The sequence below is a fragment of the Topomyia yanbarensis genome, chromosome 3, assembly GCF_030247195.1.
Source record: "Topomyia yanbarensis strain Yona2022 chromosome 3, ASM3024719v1, whole genome shotgun sequence".
Taxonomy (NCBI): Eukaryota; Metazoa; Arthropoda; class Insecta; order Diptera; family Culicidae; genus Topomyia; species Topomyia yanbarensis.
The window spans coordinates 274,043,602-274,062,267 of NC_080672.1; the positions used below are offsets into that span (position 1 = coordinate 274,043,602).

Consider the following 18,666-nt stretch of genomic DNA (forward strand, 5'->3'; position numbering starts at 1 on the left):
CTACTGCAGTTTGAGCAAACGTACATACCCACAAAACACACCATCTAAAGTGCAATTCTCTTTTCCATTGAAACCTTCTGGCATCTATTTCACTCGACGGTCTAATATGAAAAGAGACTGACAATGTCCACGCAGCCCAAACTCGTTGCCGCAGCACCGAAGTCGACGATGCCGGAAAAGCCCCCTTCATGATGAAATCCTACTCCATTTCTTCAGAGCAAAAAACTTCAAGATTATAGAGGAAAAAATCCTCTACAGCATTCCCTCCTGCTAGCATTCGAAGTTTTCATTCCACTCATACCGCCTTTCGTCTGTCTACCGTAATACCACCGAACCCTTTTTCTGTCGATTTCAAACTTATATACGAGTTTCATCCGTCCATCACAGCCGATAATAGCAAGCAATAAGGATTCTGGATGGGTATAGCTTCCTGCCCCTTGGTAATGCTTGCCTGTACTATTGAATATGTATAAACTTTGAAGTTTTCTTTCCAATTCGACATGTCATCGAAGAGACCGGTCCACTCGCACTTTTCACCCCACTTGAGATCGATCGGCAAGGCACAACATAAGTTGGATTCTTTTTTTTTCTCGAAGGGTCTAAGTAATCTGAAGTGGTTCAGAGTTGTGGAGTGTCATAACAATCAGAGCGATGAAATTGATCACTGGAAAATGTGTAAATAAAGCTACTACGCGGTAAATGGGATGTATCTGGTAATGAATTATTAAAAGAGTTGGTAGGAAATTATCACTGATTGGTGGAGAATAAAAAAAAAGAAAAGAACACAACTTAGTCTAATGTTTCAGGCCTTCAGGGTTTATCTATCTCATTTTTTTTTGAAGTCAAAATTTATTCAAGATTTGCACAGACAGATTCCAAGCGTATTAAAATGGTTCTTCTGACATTTACTTTTTTACATTGCACTACACAGGTGCAATAAGTACAATAAGCCACCGATGTAGTACTATTTGAAAAAGACAACTATTAAACAACACCACTTGATAGTTTGCCGGACAGAAACTAAGGATAAATTGCAATTGAAAATCTGATACATCAAAACAACTTTGAAGTTTGTATAGTTTGATTATTGCAGGTAGAACGATCATTTTAGTCGCCTCTTACTCTGTATCAAATGTTTGAATTCAAAGTGTTCATCGATTATCAAATTTTTGGAGAATATAAAGCATTTTCCGCCACGTTTTTTCAATATCTGGAGACATGGAACAACACAGCGCTACTTTGTTTCGTTGTATTTACCAACAGTAAAAAGTTGAGATTCCCCCGCATTTCTATCAACATCTTTGACCTCTTGGTAAACAATTTCCGCCAGCAAAACACAAACTTTGACGTCGTGAATCAAAATAAATTACGAATGCCCACTTAAAACATTTTAACGATCTAGTCGGAATGCCTTCGTCCTTGTCCTTGAATGCCTATAATTAAAACTGCCGGCCAAAGCCGCCCGGAGCCTGAGCGCCGAGAGGAAAAAGTTACACCATGTCAAGTAACTTCTTCGCCTCACCTGGGCTGGAATCCCGATCGAGACCAGCTTGTAAAAAGGGTGGCAAAAAGATACACTCTTTCAATAAATCTTTTCAAGAATCATTCTTCCGGAAAATGCTCGGAAAAGTTTGCCGTTCTTTAGGAATCCAATTCAGGCGCTGCTGAATAGAAAGCCTGCAGCAAAGAAGACATTGGAAAATTTTACTGCTTTCGTCCCAGCTGAAAGAGTTACACACCGTCCAGACTTACGATCTCCGTTCCGGATGATTTTCATTGATAGTGAAGGATGCATTCGCAGGACGAGCACTGTTAGTGTGCTTGTTTCTGGCTTAAAGGGGATTACTTTCAAGTAACTGGAAAATTGTGCGAACAAGAAAATAGATCCATTCAAAGTTGTACGACCCAGGAGGAATGCGATGAAAGTCAGGCACCTTCCTGTATCTGGCACTTTTGCTTCTAATTAGTCCAATAAGATAGCAAACACTCTCGGCCTGCAGTTGTTGGCAAAGTAATTAGAGAACACACGCATCGGTGACAGAGATTCCCTGTCGGGGCGAGGTGATATCCTAAGGGCAGCGTGCTGAACAGTGTTGTGTTGCTTCTCGCTCGTAACCCCATGTCGAATCCTGTGTGTGTCTTTAAGTCAGTGTACGACGTCGGCATCGTTGTTATTTCGTCGGGCATACTCTCCTACATGAGGAAAATGTTGTTTTGGATGCTTCGCGCAGATGGCACGAAATAATTGCTGGATGTTTAGGAGCAATTAAAAAGTTTTATCATTTTATTTCCACGACGGAAAGATGGTTGTTTTTAGGGAAAACTGATGCTTCTGCAAAAGATACAAAGGGGTAAGGATTGACAGTATAAGGAGGAGTTTGGCAAGTTTCGGTGAGATTCGGTATGATACAAATAGCCTGAAGATATGAGTTGAACAATGACTATAATACTAAAACGATACGCATTTTACAGGATTGATAGATTGTGTCAATTACTTTTATATAAGATTCTATTATCTTTTTGGTAATAGACTATACACTAGTTTTGGCAGAAATCAGTCAGAAATATGGTTTTTTGACAGGGTCGATTGGATGATACAAGTAAAATTTCAAAAATCGTTACTATCTTTTGTGTCAGACTCGCCTTAGATTGCAGATTCCTGGTTCCGATTGAGATCCAGATCCCGGATCCAGACCAGCCCATGGATTCGGACTAGCTTAACCTGGATCAGGACCCGAACGAGTTTGAGGATCTACACTTTCCCATTTTTTCCCACGCAAGGTCGGGACCTAAACCAGGCTCAGACTTGGCGCTTGGGTCCAGACAAGTGAGTGTTTGCATGCGGACCATCGATTCGGATACGTGAATCCAAACCGTAGATGTTGTTTCCCGTACATGACGGAAAGGACTGTTCATATTTTGTACAGTCGCTACCTTACTGCTAAGGCCCGGTATAGATTTCATCACAACACGGTACGAAACAACACACCATATTCCGATTCAGGTTTTCGAATGACTGTGCTTAGTGTCAGCCGGTCTGCAAATATGTAAACGGAGATACTCGCGTGTAAAAAGTTTGAAATTTTGAAATGTATGTAGGAATTATTGTAAGCGCAGCACGTTTTTATGGGCACGGTAGAGTAATTGATATTCTTTTTATTTTTTTGAGTATGGGCAAACTGGAGCCGTAGATCTTAGTTCTCGGAGGGGCTCTGTCAGAATCAGTCACTACTCTTGCAGACATGACGGGAGATGTCACTCACTAAAACACAGCTTGAAACCAATTGTAGCGAGCCGTGATTCTGATTGTGATATTGAGTGTAGGACTCACATGTAGGGACCTCACGATCGCCTGGGAAGTGTATTGCAGGCATGGAGTCCAAAGCATTAATGGATGCCATTTGCACTGGTCTGACAGCATCGTTTGACAACGGGTATCTTGGTTGGATTCTTATCTTCACGAAAGAATTCTATATAGATGACATCATCTCAACGCATTTCTCGAATAAATCAGATGTTCCACAAGGCAGTTACTTAGGGTCCATATTGTTCGCATTATTTTACAACGATATCGCATCGCTTTTGGGAGATGGATGTAAATTGGATTATGCGGACGATATGATACTGTATCTCGTAATTCGCACTATAGAGGACTGTTGGCGCTTTGCAGAGGCCTGATTCAACTGTTTGTGGTTTGGTGCTGTAGAAATAAACTAAGAGAATTCAAGTGTCGGTATTGTCTGAAGGCATTATATTTGTTCGCTAGTCGGCTCCATTCTTGAAAACGCATCAGTGGTTTGGTTCCGCACCAAGTATCATGGTGTAAGACGAATACAAAAACGCTTTGCACTAAGAAATTTTCCATGGCGTGACCCAGTGAACCTGACACCGTATTTGGATAGACCCCAACCACTGGGAATCAACACGTTACAGCGCCCTCAGAAAATACAACAAGCGTTGGTTATTGCAAAATTGATCAACGCACAGAGGAGTAACTAGAACAAATTCTTGGCCAAAACCAAAATATTTTTTTTCGATTTTTTTGTTTCGTGGCAAAATAAGGAGTATATCAAAAATTGTTAAAGAATTTTTACATGTATGCCCAATGGTGATATTTTAATGGATATTTTAATCGTTTTCGTTATATATTCAGCAAAATCGCATTCTAGTGATGATGACTGTATTAAATAAGACAATATTATTACAAACGTAGTTCAATACAACCGTTTGTTAAGCTTCAGCTTAAAACTAACTAAAAAAAAGTAGACTTGCTGTGTATTGCACCAACTTTAAAAAATACCTTTTTTAAACATTTTATTCCAAATTTTAATGATAAAAAAGTTACATAATACGGCTAGATCCGGCAAAGTTGCTGAAGTAACATTACAAAACAAGATTTCAGCTATACAAAAAATATTTGCACTCTTCCGATCTTGTCCGATCCACCAACCCAAGCGATTTGAAAATATTGAATTTTTTACTAATTTGAGGTACACCGAAATGCTGTAGGGCCAAATATTATGTTTGCCAAAATGTATCTCTATGAAAATATGCACAGGCGTCCCTTTTCTTCTCCCTTTCCCACTGATCAAATGTTTATGCAACTGAAAAAACAAATGTATTCACAAAGATCACATAGAAATTACTAGTATTCGAAAGGATATAGAAAATTGGCCTCTGCACTGGTAGGTGGGTAGATACCAAATTGTGCCAAAAACTAGTAATTGTCTATTTTTAGTTCATATTAAGGCAAAATAACAACAATTGCAGCAGCAAATAATTTTGGCCAGGATTCGACCCCAATTAATCCTCTGTGCAACGGGGAGATGGATTATCCAGAGTTGCGTTCGGGAGTAAATACAACCATGCTTCAGCACAGCTTCCATCGAACCTTGTATGCATGCAACCAGCCGATTGCCGCATGCATCCGAACCTTCAGCGCTGTGGAAGAATTATTCGAGTTTAACGAGTTATCTGGGCGCTTCGCCAATAGAATTAACCGTTCTAGTGTCCTTTGATCAGGACTCAGAATATATTGGCTCAAATGGCACTTTTAGTATCATGGTGAGGGGCTCGAGCGTTTATATGATAACATGTTCGATCGCGTGCCCATTAATATGTCGAATGTGTATGTAACTCGGTGTGTATAAACTCGATTTTTGGCCGTTTTGTCATTCGTATATTCGTGCGAACCGTTAATCTGAAGAAGAGAATGAATCTTCCCATATCAGGCGAGTTCACAGTCATCTAACCATAGAACGCGTTGTTTAATTTTACCATTGGTTCAACTGAAGGCATAGACCTAGGCTGCTAGAACTGAGGGTAAAGACTTCCGGACGTGACCGATTCATGACTACGACTACGTTTATAAATTTGTGGAAGTGCGTTCATTTGATCACCGGAGTGGTTTGATGGGGGTTATTTTTTTTTTCTTGTCACTCTAACGCACACCTAAGCCCGCGATCTTGCAAACATAATAGTTTAAGAGATCGCGGGTGTAGGTGTGCATTATAGTTACAAGAAAAAACAATTACGCCAATCGGGCCACCTGTGAGTCGATTCCTAGTCCCGCCAGAAGTGTCTGCTCCAAATTTGAGCTAAACCGGAAACGTCTAGCTACCGGACCAACGTGTTCGAAATTCTACTGGATTTTTCGACAATTTGCAGTAACTCTTACGTCCCCAACTCCCATATCATTGAAAATATCAAATTTTAACATAATAGTACTCAGCCGCGTTTCAACCGAACTTAATGCGGTTTTTTTGAAACGATCACTAAATTTGTCTAGTTTTAGGAACCAATCTTTCCGGAAATGATCGTAGTTCCGCACGTATTGTTGGGAGTACTGAGGTGACCTCCCTTTCCGAAAAGGGAAAAGCTTTCATACCTGTCAAACCTGTCTTGCGACGCATAAAACTTTATGATTTTTTCCAAACAAGTGCGCTCGAGGACATCTTATGGGTTATTGATCGAATAGGCCGCACGCCGAGGCAGTCCGGGGACCTGTTTCCTCCGACATACCAAACTTCATGATTTTGCAAAATTGGTGCCCTGGAAGATTTTTGGAGGGCTTTTGGTTAAATTGTTTGTACCCCGGGATATTCAGAAAACCTGGTTCCTCCGGCATTGAAGAAGCTTTTCGACGGGTTACAAAACCCGTATTTCGGTATGTCAGACTTAATGATGACATAAAACAAGTACACTGGAGAACATTTTGAGGGTTTTTGGACGAATTAGTCACACCTAGGGTTGTGGTACCGGTAATACCGGTACCGAAAATCCCGGGAATACCGACCCATTTTTGGTACAGTAATACCGGTACTGAACAAAAGCAAGTACCGGTATTTTGGGTACCATACAATTTTTTATGTGTAGTCTCTAGGGGATTCTAAGGGGATTTGTTTCAAAATATCGGTCTGCAAGATGCCTTTTAATTATTGGATTAATTACCTTCTAGATAAATCGTTGAGCTAACACCTATGCGAGGGAATGAGGTGGGGCCATCATCATAATAATTCTATCATAAACATTAGTAGCTCCCGTTGTACTGAACAGTAAGTTTAAATTCCTGCACTATTTTTTTCGAAATTAAATTTTAACGATTTTGTACCAAATTTCAAAATATTCACATCTAGCGTAAGAGACGTAAAAATTTTCTATGATTTTTTACTAGCGACATTCTGATTGGTTTCCATTATTCACTGGGTGCCGCGTAATAAGACTATGGTCTGTCATGTCTGTATTTGGTTTGCTCTTAAACCATTATCTATAAAAGAACGAACAGCGATTTAGTAGCTAACAATTTTAGACTTGGTGTACTGCTTCAAATGGGGCGATTTGTAATTATTGATGATCGGAAAATTCAGCAAGACTCCATAGTTTCCAAGAAAGCAAGGAGCCTTGGTATGCATTAGAGAATAGTAGGCAAACGACATAAAGGTCGAAACTAATATACAGAAAAGCAAGAGAGGAAATACGAGGAACCTGTTCGGATTTACTGCCATGCTCGTTTTGATTTACTGTTGATAATAGAATTTCTTACATTTACATCTGTTGAAGTTGACGTAAGTCGCACCGCTTAGCAGTTATTGATTTCAAAGTGGCCTAGATTTCGAAATAAAAGAAGGTGCCGCATGCGAAAAAATATCTTCTGTAAAATGAGTCATGCCATTCCGAAGCAATTAAAAACAATACACATTTTTTGATCGGCACAAATTCTGAGAATAAGGTCATCAGTTTGAGCATTCAATTTCACTTTGAATTGAATTTCGAGTACCGGTACTTTACCGGTACTACCGGTACTGAGGGCTTCAGTACCGTAGTACCGGTTCTCGCCAAAACGGGGCGGAACTGCAAACCCTAGTCACACCCCGGGATACCTTGGGAACCTGGTTCCTCCAGCAAAGAGAAGTCCTTTCAACCGGTTACAAAACCCCGTTTTGTGGCAAGTCAACCTCTATTATTTGGCAAAACAAGTGCCCTGGAAGACATTTTAACATCGTTTGGACGAAATTGCCCTACCCCGGTGCATTCTATTAACCTGGTACCTCTGGCAAAGAGAATTCTTTTCAACCGGTTACAAAACCTTGTTTTGTGGCAAGCCAATCTTCATAATTTTACAAACAAGCGCATGGGAGGGTGTTTTGAGACTATCGCTTGAATCGGCCTCACTTTGGAATATCACAGAAATCTGGTTCCAATGGAAAGGAAGACATTTTTGTCTCGTTCCAAAATTCCCCTTGGGACATGTCAAACTGCATGATTTTTCAAAACAAAAAACAGCCTTTGAGTGTTTTTGGTGGAATTGGTCATATTTCGGGATACTCCTGGAATATGGTTCCTTCGGAAAGGGAGACATTTTTCGATTCGCTCTAAGCCCATTCTGCGGAAATTCAAAGTTCATGATCTTGCAAAACAATTTCTGGATCCTATTTCGAGGTATTCTGATCGAATGCAACACAACCTGAGTTTTTTCCTGAATTTGGTTCCTACGTTTTTGGTCGGGTTTGAAACTCATTTTGTGTCAAACGTCGTGAAAATGGTCCGTCAGAGAACATTCATAATGTTATCTATCGTTTTCGATTGGTTCTTGGAATGCCCCTGTGTGTGGCCAATTCGTCCAAAATCCCGAATATGTCTTCCAGGGCACTGGTTTTGCAAAATCATGAAGTTTGACATGTTGCACGACGGGTTTTGTAACCGATCGAAAAGTGTCCTCTTTGCAGCAGGAACCAGGTTCACAGAATACCCCGGGGTGTAGCCAATTTATCTAAAAACCTCAAAAGGTCCTCCAGTGCATCTGTTTTGCAAAATGACAAAATTTGGCAGGCAGCAGAACGGGTTTTATAATCGGTCGAAAGGTGTCCACTTTGTCGGTCCACTTTAAATGTTTTCCATAGCCGACTGAGTTTTAAAAAATTAGTTTTTTTTTTTCTGGGCGTATATGATCGAGAAACGCTCGAGCGTTTATACGGAAAGGAATCACCACTAGAGCACGCCGAGTCCTGTCGCGAAACCCGATCACCATCGAATACGATCGAGAGGCACTGCAAAGCGATCTAAGTCAGAAAACACACACCCACGAGAAATCATCAGAAATGTTATACGCAACCCTACGCACAATGATGGCACTCGGAACAAATATTAGGTAACATCTCTAAAGCTTCCGTAATTACAAGAATAGCTAATTCTAGTTCTCTGAATTCAGGTCTGCCACAAAAAAAAATAAAAATAAAGTTGAATGAACCAGGGTGGTCCTCTTTTATTGGTGCGGTGCACCACAAAAAACGTTGCGCAGAGGCTGCTAAGGAAAGTTCGCCTACTACAACCGCAAACAACCAAGTTCTTAAGCTAAATCACAAACCATTGCAAAACCAATATCAACAGATCCGACAGGAACAAATTTATTTTATACATTTATTATTTACCTATGTACTTAATTTTTGCCATTGAGCTTGAAGCTCGAAGTGGCTGACCACTTGTAATTTGCAAACAATACTTTTTAATCAGTGTAAGTTAGGAAATTTCATCTAAATAAATATTCACTCAACAACAACTGTTCCCAATGTCTCTAAGCCAACCACCAGTAAACCCAACAATAAAAATGAACGTCGAGGAAGACGAATTCACAATAGCGACCAATAAGAAACCAGAAACAAAAAAGAACTAGAGAAAGCAGACTGATTGATCCTCACTGCAGTGAAAGGAACAAGCCAGCTTCATCGCCAAGAAAGAAGATCTCAACACACAATAAAGTCATAAGTCGCGATTCGATTTCGTCTCATCAGAATCCGACGCGAACTTACAGCCGAAATACTTTAGTGCCAGCTAGACGATAGATCCAAAGACGGAAACACATTTGTGTTTCGAATCAAACGTGATGTTCCGTTAGTTTAACATAACTAACCGATCGGATACGGTGAAACCGAAACTTCTCGTATAGAAAGGTTATGCTATCGTTCCAAACATCGACTGTTTAGCGGTGCCAGGAGGGCCGAGTCTCACATACCATTCGACTCGATTCGACGAGATCGGATTATGTCTGTGTGTATGTATATGTCGGCATGTGGCCAAAAATGTTACCTTTATTTCTCAGAGATGGCTGTACCGATTTGCACAAATTTAGCTTGAAATTAAAGTGATCACATTAGTCACCTAAGACGATTCCTGATACCCCCGGGGAACGTGGCAAGTTACTAAGCTGATGTCACATCTATTTCTCAATGAATTCTCGGCTGATTTTTATAAACAAATGAACGATACATTACACCTACCGGTTGCTATTAAATTTCGTTCCGATCTGACTATCGGTTCCTGAGTTGCAGTTGAGTTAGTGAAATCAGATCGATATTACATTTCTTATATTTTCTATATAAATCGGTACCGTCACAGTCCCTAAAACATAGAAATCCCATTAAACTGGAAATAATATTGCTTAAAACTTTAGGTCTAAGTTCCTGATGCTTAACTGAACTGCGGTAGGCCACATTTCCACAATAGACGGTTCCGGTAGCCCCGGAGAAACTGTTGCTGTTGGCTTTCTCATATAGAAAGGTTGTGCCATCACCCTTAAAATCGCCAATCGACTCAGTTTATCGAAAACGAAAAATGTCTGTGTTTATGTGACAAAAAATTCACCTCTGTTTCTCAGAGATGGCTAGAATGATTTGCACAAACTTAGTCTCAAAGGAAGGTACCACCTTCCCGTCGGCTGTTATTATTTTTTTTCTTGATCGGAGCTCCGGTTCCGGAGTTACGGGTTGAAGAGTGTGGTCAGACAGCTATTTTCCATTTTAAACTAGTCCACCATCAAGATTATGTAAAACTTATTAAAATGGATGAAAAATGATTTGAATTTGCCAATCTAGATAAAAATGACTAAACGAAGTCGCATTAACAACATTGGCGACGGTTCTTGATTCCATATAAGGTGAAAAATGTCAAAGAGTGGTGCACACTGCACAGAAAAGTTTAAAGATCGAATTTGTAATTTTGATGTCAAATGCCGAAAATGCATGAAACATCGAGATTTGATGTAATCTCATAAAAATAAATTTTGACGAAAATTTACTTTTTACGTTAATTTGGTACATTTTTGTCTTTCGCATATAGAAAGGTTATGCCATCTCTACTTTTTTTTCGAGAGTTGTCCTACTGGAGCTGTAGAGCTAGGTTCTCGGAAGGGCTCCCCGTCAGAATCACATACTACAATTTGCAGACGAGACAGGCAATGTCGCCCAATAAAACACTGCAATAGGCCAATTGTAGCGGGCCGTGATTCTGAATGTGATATTCATTGTACGGTTCAGGTATGTGCGGACGTAGGGACTCGCGATCGCATGTATCATCGCGAAGGGTTCGAGCATTTGTACGTTAACGTGTTCGATCGCGTGTGCGTTTGTATGTCGCGTGTGCTAACGTGTATGTAACCTCGCGTATATAAAATCTATTTTATAACCGTGTGCATTTCGCATATTCGCGCGTGTTCTTTGGATAATCGTGCGCGGACCGTGAATCTAATACTTTATATTTGGTGTACGGCTCAGATGCTAAATGAAAGTGAGATCTTCCATATCACGAGTTCCCGGCGATGTCGCCGTAGAGCGTGTGGTCTAGTGGATATGAGTTTTATTTAATTGAATGTATGGACCTAAATTACTAGAATGAAGGCTAAAGATTTCCGGACGTGACCGATTCATGATCGCGCGCGTTTGCGGATTCGCGTTCGTAACTTCGTAAGTACTAAAACGTTCATATAATTACCGGAGTGTTATCAAGTTTGCGCGATAGCGGGCATAGGTGTGCGTAGATGATCGCGAAGGGCTTAAGCGTTCGTATGTTGACGTGTTTGTCGCGTGTGCTCGCGTGTATGTGACTTCGCGTGTATAAATTCGATTTTGAAACCCTGCGGCCATTCATATATTCGCGGACCGTCATTCTGATATTTAGTTTGGTGTACGGATCACATTCTGACAGGGAGTGAGTTATCCCATATCACTAGAGTTCCCGGTCATGTCACCATGGAACGTTTTGTCTAGTGGATATGGGAGCAATTTTTTTTAATTCTTCAATTTTATTTATTTTTTTAAAATTAACATGGACCTAGACTGTTGGTACCGAGGATAGAGACTTCCGGACGATTCCGATTCATGATGACGCGAACGCGGGAGTTTGTAGATTAACGCTTGAGATCGCGTTGGTAAGTTTATGAGCGCTGAGACGTTAACCTTATCAACGGGGTATAATCATGCTTGCGAGTTTGTGGGCGTAGGTTGTTTAGAAAATCGCGAGGGGTTCTAACGTTTGTACGCTAACGTGATTTTCTAACATATTTGCGTGTGTTGTGTGTTCTTGAATGGTCGCGCGAACCGTGAGTCTGATATTAAATTTTCGGTGTGCGGCCAGAATTCTGGCAGAGAGTGGGATCCCTTATATCGATAAGCTTCCCGGTTATTGCCCAATTGGTCCTGCTGAAGGCATGGACCCAGGCTTCTGGGATCAAGGGTAGACCTCCGGACGTGACCGATTCGTAATCGCGCGCGCGAGGGCATTTTTGTAGGTTCCCGCTTGAGACTGCGTTTGAGAATGTGTGAGAGTTAAGATGTTGGCTACCACCATCTTTGCTGACCCAGCTGAAGGCGAGAGTAGAATGGCAGTATAGGATTCGAAAAGAAGAGATAAAAGACAATATATGAGAGACGCAATAGTTAAAACAGGTACAAGATACAGATAAAGTTATGATCATAACATGAAAGACATACATTAGTACTTCAAACACTACTAATACTTGAATACCCAACCACCACACATAGCACATCCTTTCTCAATTATCTATTTGTTACTAGTTGATTGTTGTTTATGAGCGGGTGAATAGAAGAAAGATAAAGAACAGAAAAAAGGCTCCTATCAGCCCTCCCGGCCTCCTCGATACACCACTATCGAGGCGTATTGTAATCAACATCTTGAAGCGGGCTTCTTATATAAATAAAATCTTGCGTCATAATGATTGGTGAATTAATAACATAAGAATTAATTAACCTCTAGTAGTAGCACTTGGTGCAAATAGAAACCAAAAAGAGCGAAGGGTCCTTATATTTAGATAATTCTATTTAGTCTATTGTGGCCTGATGATGTTTACAATACCGTCAATCCTCCTGCGAGAGGGATAAAGAAATAGATATTAATAGATAATAGAATAGATAAGATAATAGATAACACAGAAATAGATATTACATGCATCTAAACTACTTTTAGGTGTTTGGTGATGTGGTTCACGTGGATTGGATTTCTTCAAAAACTACGTGTTTCAGTTTATTAAGTTGATCTAGTTGAGCATTAACTAGTGGCTGAACAGTATGTTTAAGAGAAGGTTCCATCCATAAGAGATTGTCATCTCTGTTTCTGAAAACAGCGAATCCGATTCGTTATAAACGAGTGTTACTCGCCATCTTCACGAGCCAGAGCGACAGAGCGATTTAAGAGATAAAAACACCCACCTTCAGTCTGATCATCTCTTATAGATGACAGTCCATTGATCCGAATCGAATGACTCGATCACTATGCTCAAGATCAAATGAGTCCCCGAACAACCGAACCAGCATGTTCCCCCATTTGAAAGAAGAAACATCCATATCAGCCGCCCGCCAAAACACTCGATCGAATGATTATTAGTCATGAGATTCAGAGGTCAATGAACCAGCACTCGCTCGGATCTCCCACTCTTATCGACCAAGCAAGAGTACGCGGCCATTAGGCTCATCACCCAAGCCCAGGGTTATGCCATCTCTACTTTTTTACTAAAATAAGAATATAGAAGCCATTTCCACAATTATATTGAAAATAACCAGTCATGGAATCATATTTTGACCAATGAGAAAGATACAATTGCACCAATAGATGAATTAAAAACAGTGTTTCATTTTGTAAAAACATTAGATCCACAGCTCAGTTATGCTAACGCGTTTAACAGTGCCAAATAAACACAAAAAATGAAATAACGCGAAACCGGTTAAATTTTCGTCAGTGGTATCTTCGGAAGATTTTATTAATGTAACAAATCCTTTATTCCGGTACGGAATGTTTCTGAGAACTATTCATTGAAAGGTCATCTTAAAAAATAATCTTTAAAATGTAAAAAAATCAATAGCAGCCAACTACATCTCCCGATAGAGTAACAGAAACATCGTGTCCTGTTTGTTGATTGCAGATCAAACATAAGACGACCGACTGTCTACTTTTAAAACCGCGATTATCTGCACACCGTATTTTCCGATGGCATCTTTATCTTCAAGAAACTTCTTCAAATCACACACGCCTGAATAATTGCTCGCCTTTTCCGGATCCGCTTTATACAACTCAGGCACAAAAGCACCCTTTAATCAAATGAAATAATTGTAAATTTCGTCCAGACATATTGCCCCCTCACACTGCAGATCTTGCGCGATAATCAACATTTTTCTTCCGGGCCCGGAAATCAAGCAGATTAATGAGTATTCCCATTCCAACCGCTCACAGCCAACAGTTTTCCCGAATGCAATGAATCCGTCGAAATGTACACCCCGCGCATTCTTATGCGCCTCCTTTCGAGGACCCCGCCCAGCATAAGAAGAACATTCGCAAACAGCACTCACCTTGCCCTGCATGATGAGACGGATGGTGAGCGTCACTGCCGGGTCGTCGGACAGGTTGATTTCGGTAAGCTTAGCCTTGGCTTCCTCCATTGCTGCCGCCGGTTCGAGTATCTTCACTTTCTTCACGCGCGAAAAACTTGATTAATTTAAAATTTTGCAAACTTTTCCGCGCTCGCTCTCTGGGCGTTGTTGATTCACTGGAAGCTTTTTTTCTCCTTTGCCTGCTAGCAGCACTTTTGCACACTTTTCACTTTGCTTTATCCGCTTGCTTCCTTTGATTCCGCGATTCACTCTTGCACTGTTACTGTACTTTTTAAGGGTTGTGTAAAGGTTGTATGTATGTATGTAAGTATGTATCTCACGCCGGAGGATTAAGTAAATTAAAACGCTTTTACAAAACGTCAAGGAAAGAATCGAACCTTTTCAAAAGGGACCTGTGCTGTAAGAAAAAGGGAGAGAAGGGGTAAACAAAGGAGATATGAGATTCTGGAAGCTGAAAACGGAAGAAGTCTGATCACTTTACGTCACTATCAATTCATCACACTGCGTTGTGCTTGCTCGAAACGGAATCTTAGGATATTATTTAGTTACGGCAGGGAATTTGATTCGCGAGTTGAAGCAGTTGCGAAAATTTAGTTCACTTCCTTCCGACCCATCCCCCGGGGGATGTATTTTGAAGTATACGGGTAAGAGAAGCGGCATGCAACAAACAATAAATAGTGGATAATATTTCGCGTGTGTTATTCTATGTTCTGATCTGTTCTGGTCGGTCGCAGCCGAACGATATACACGCTTGGGTTTCGCACGGCGGCCAACCGCAGCACAGGGGGGAAGGAGAATCAATTAGGTCGATGTGAGATGAATAGCAAAATCTCGGATCATGATATCCTTCCACTCCTACTGCGCTGGCTGACTGACACTGGCTGGTTGGTTGGGGCTCTCGGTAGCACTTCTATCGCACAGCCGGGACCCGGTATCAATTGCCTGTAAGTGGAGAAGAAAAACAAACAGTTAGAGTTGGTGTGAGTTGATACGAGTGGTTGTTGGTGCCACTTGTGTTTGTGCCAGTTGTGTGTATGTGTGTGTGTGAGGATGTGTGAGCTCTTGTGTATGATAGGAGGGGGGCAAATTGATGGTACGAGCGAAAATGATATTATTTGATGAGGTAAAGTGATATTTGCCGTTTGATCAGAGAGATTATTACTATATAGTAATCTAATTTGGGATTCAAGCGAGCAATCTTTTGATGGGATCCGTTGGGAGTTGAAAAGGGTAAATTTAATTAAAGTAGATGAGAGTGGTGGAACTTTTCCCACAGAAGAGTCTTTTTTCCATGCAGCGTAGCTTGGATATTACTAAGCTGTTCTTACTGCTGTTGCTGTAATCATTAATGGAAAAAGGGATGATTAAATACAGAAGGTGTAAATCCATAATTTATACAAATATGGTCATTAGATTATTTATTTAGCACATCATACATTATAAGACGTTGAGAGTTTCGTAATAAATTATCACCCATTAGCCTTGCTTCCACTTTGTTGATTTGTTCCAATAAATCTATCATAGAATAGCAGACGATCCAAAAGTTTGTTTGACTAATCGGAAGTGGGTTGGATTTATTATGCTAACAACTAACATGATCGGGTGAAACAGGTTCAATTAGGATGCTATACGAACTGCATAAATGCATATTATTTTGAAAGGCTTCTCCAGCCATATTATACCCGTAGTATTCGGCGGTGGCTCCTCAATGGATTACATTATCTTGCTGTTTAGAGTCAGGGTTAGACAGAAGGACAAAATAACCCTTTATTAATCAAATGAAAAATAGATCTAATTCGTATATCTCACACGGCTTATAGCGGTAGCGTAACGGAACCGATGGTTAACCACATGTTGCTCGAGAATTCTACTCATGTTTTCAGATTTCTAACCTTTTATTAACAAAATGGTTTAAGAGCAATTTTTCATACAAACTGGTACCACCTTGATATCAAAATGATGCAAAACTTAATCAAATGGGTTCAAAATCACTTAGATTTTCCAGCCTAGATAAATAATGACTAACCAAAGTCGCTTTGACCACACCTGGTCACCTACAACAATTCTTAATTCCACATCAGCAAGAATTGAAATATGTTCAAAGAAGGAGAAAAATTTAAAAATCGATTTTGTAATTTTGATGCCAAAGCACAGTGGTTCAAAACATGCTTTTGGGTTTGGTTAGGTGGAGCTAAAAGTATCTATATATGCGAATTGACAGGATGCACAATGTTTATGCGTTGCGTTGCGTTGTGTTGCGTTGTGACGATGATTTTGGCGGATTGCACACTGACTTCATCATGTTTGACTGCTGATTATCTAATAAGAGTTGCTTAGGAAGTGGTAAGTAGGAATTCATACCAATCCGACCCATATTAAAACCTCAACAGCATGATAGCCATCATTGCCGGCCGCCCCCATCTCCATCGTTCACGGGGAAGGATAAAGGATAAGGTAGACGGGAAGTGTTGATGCTCCACCTACTTAACGGAAGGACGACGATTCATCAGACTCTTCCATAGGTGTCGCGGAGTTGGTGGTTTGGAAGGGTATCAGGTCTAGGATTCGCTCCAAGCAAACGATGCGACCTGTAAAGCATGTTTTATTAGGTAGTTGTTTAGTTAGTCTTCGAGTGCACGATCACTCGAAAAAGAGATGATCTTGTTTAGTTTTTGGTTATTTTTAAACTCTGGGCAGCCGGCTACCGAGAGTATACTATGTTCCCTAAACAAAAGCAATTTGAACTCCACACGGCCGACCGTGGGAGTATTGCCTAGAAAAGCTTATCTTATCCGCGTAATGGGCCGGATCACTATTTATTGCAACAGTATTTGGACAGAATTCGCTACTTCTTCTCTACGATATATTTATTGGCTTGAAAACTACCGAGTGATAACACATTATACAGGCAAAAATAGCTAGAGATGTTATAAATCAAGGAAAGTATTTCTTATTTTCCATATCGGATTGTTTGTGGAATACAAGTATACGATAATAACGAACACTGAAGGGAAATATAAAGGATTGTTAACCTGATGCACGGGCTTGTTAGCAATAACGGAGCTTTAAATTAGGTTCATAAAAACAGACGCGGCGAATTTTCAATACGTATTGACCCGTGTTCATAGATACTAGTCAGATTAGTCGTATTGGGGCTAATTTCCGATCAACTATTCATTTTTACGGCAATGTTTTCTCGACTAGATCTGTTCGCACCCTCTCATTCTGTTCGCACCCTCTCATTCTGCGGTCTAAGGACCAAATGTCATCAATAGACTTAGACTCGCGTGGAGGCATGAGATAGGAAACTTGTAAGAATTTTGCTATCCCACCGTTTGACTACCAGAATGGATGGGAGTACAGTAATACTAGCAAATACCGACTACCATAAGAGCGGTGCAAATTTGAACGAGTGACGTAGAGTACTGCACTGAAAAAAGGACCAGGAGTGCGATTTTACGAAGTTTTAGCTTCCGATGGCCCTACATTTTCTGACAAAGTGAAGTTCTTGAATGTTAAGATTTTTATTACTGTTTAGAAAAGCAAAAGTATCATAAAGTCAGGCCTTCATGAGACCTCAAGGAGTCACTTTTGGAGGTATTCGTAAATGTAGATTTGTCGGTAGACGGTTCCAAATATAATAGAAAAATACCTAATTTAACACAACTACAGATCACTTGCAACATAAAAAGCTTTTTGTGAAATTCGACAGCTCCATCTTAGGCCAATTCAATAAATTTCCTACATGAAAGTTTCCTTTTTTAAAAACGGTTTTTAAAGCAAAGCTTTGGAAGTTAAACCTTGGCGTGGAAGTGCCGGTATATTAATATATTCTGTTACTTAGTGTAGAATTAGATTTCGTCATTTACGGCTAATATACAACCGCCAGAAGAAACTTAAAACGTTGGTACACAATCAAGAATGGCGAATCAGAAAAGGTGAGTATATGTCAGTGATTCACTAAATACAGACTGGAAAGAGGGTAATATGGAAAACCTTAAGGTCCGTCCAGATTAAGTCTTCGGTACGGAGCAAAACGTCGGCCTAGGAACTCCTAGCATGTTGTTAGTCGCCTCTTACGACATGGGAGCAGTTCCCAGAGGTTCTATTCTTGGTTGAAATATGCAAAAAGATTTCAGCCCGCCGGACACCACACGGCTTGACAGGATGCACAATGTTTATGTGTATAAAAGCACCATCTTTTGGCGTTATGGAAATCTAACTTTTAAACGATAGAGCACAGTATTCCATAAAGTTGTAGAGAAGTTCATTTCCATAGGTAAATTCGGACAACGATATCTTTTCTCTTTCGCTAAATTCAAATTTTCACGTCTTATACTTTGTTTCTGACATCTCGCGATTACATTGTCCAGAATTTTTTTTATTGTGACAAAATACACAGCATTGCTGAATAGACCAAATCGCTGTGGCTTGTTCGAAAGTGGCAGATTTCGTGTTTTTTTTTTTTTTTTTATTCATTTCGTTTATTTGATAG

The 18,666-nt window shown here is 40.3% G+C and overlaps 1 protein-coding gene across 20 annotated transcripts in view; it reads right to left on the reverse strand.

Moving 5' to 3' along the window:
• The window catches only part of LOC131690255 (poly(rC)-binding protein 3), a 788,104-nt gene that overhangs the window by 421,875 nt on the left and 347,563 nt on the right, over positions 1–18,666 (reverse strand). For 13 of the 20 annotated variants that reach the window (XM_058975878.1, XM_058975879.1, XM_058975880.1 and 10 more), the window contains one exon: positions 14,130–14,563. In XM_058975878.1, coding sequence (XP_058831861.1) covers positions 14,130–14,219 — 90 coding nt within the window. In that variant the 5' untranslated portion in view covers positions 14,220–14,563. Of the gene's footprint in view, positions 1–14,129; positions 14,569–18,666 lie in introns of all 20 variants that reach the window. The other 7 variants (XM_058975867.1, XM_058975861.1, XM_058975864.1 and 4 more) reach the window with 1 other exon arrangement.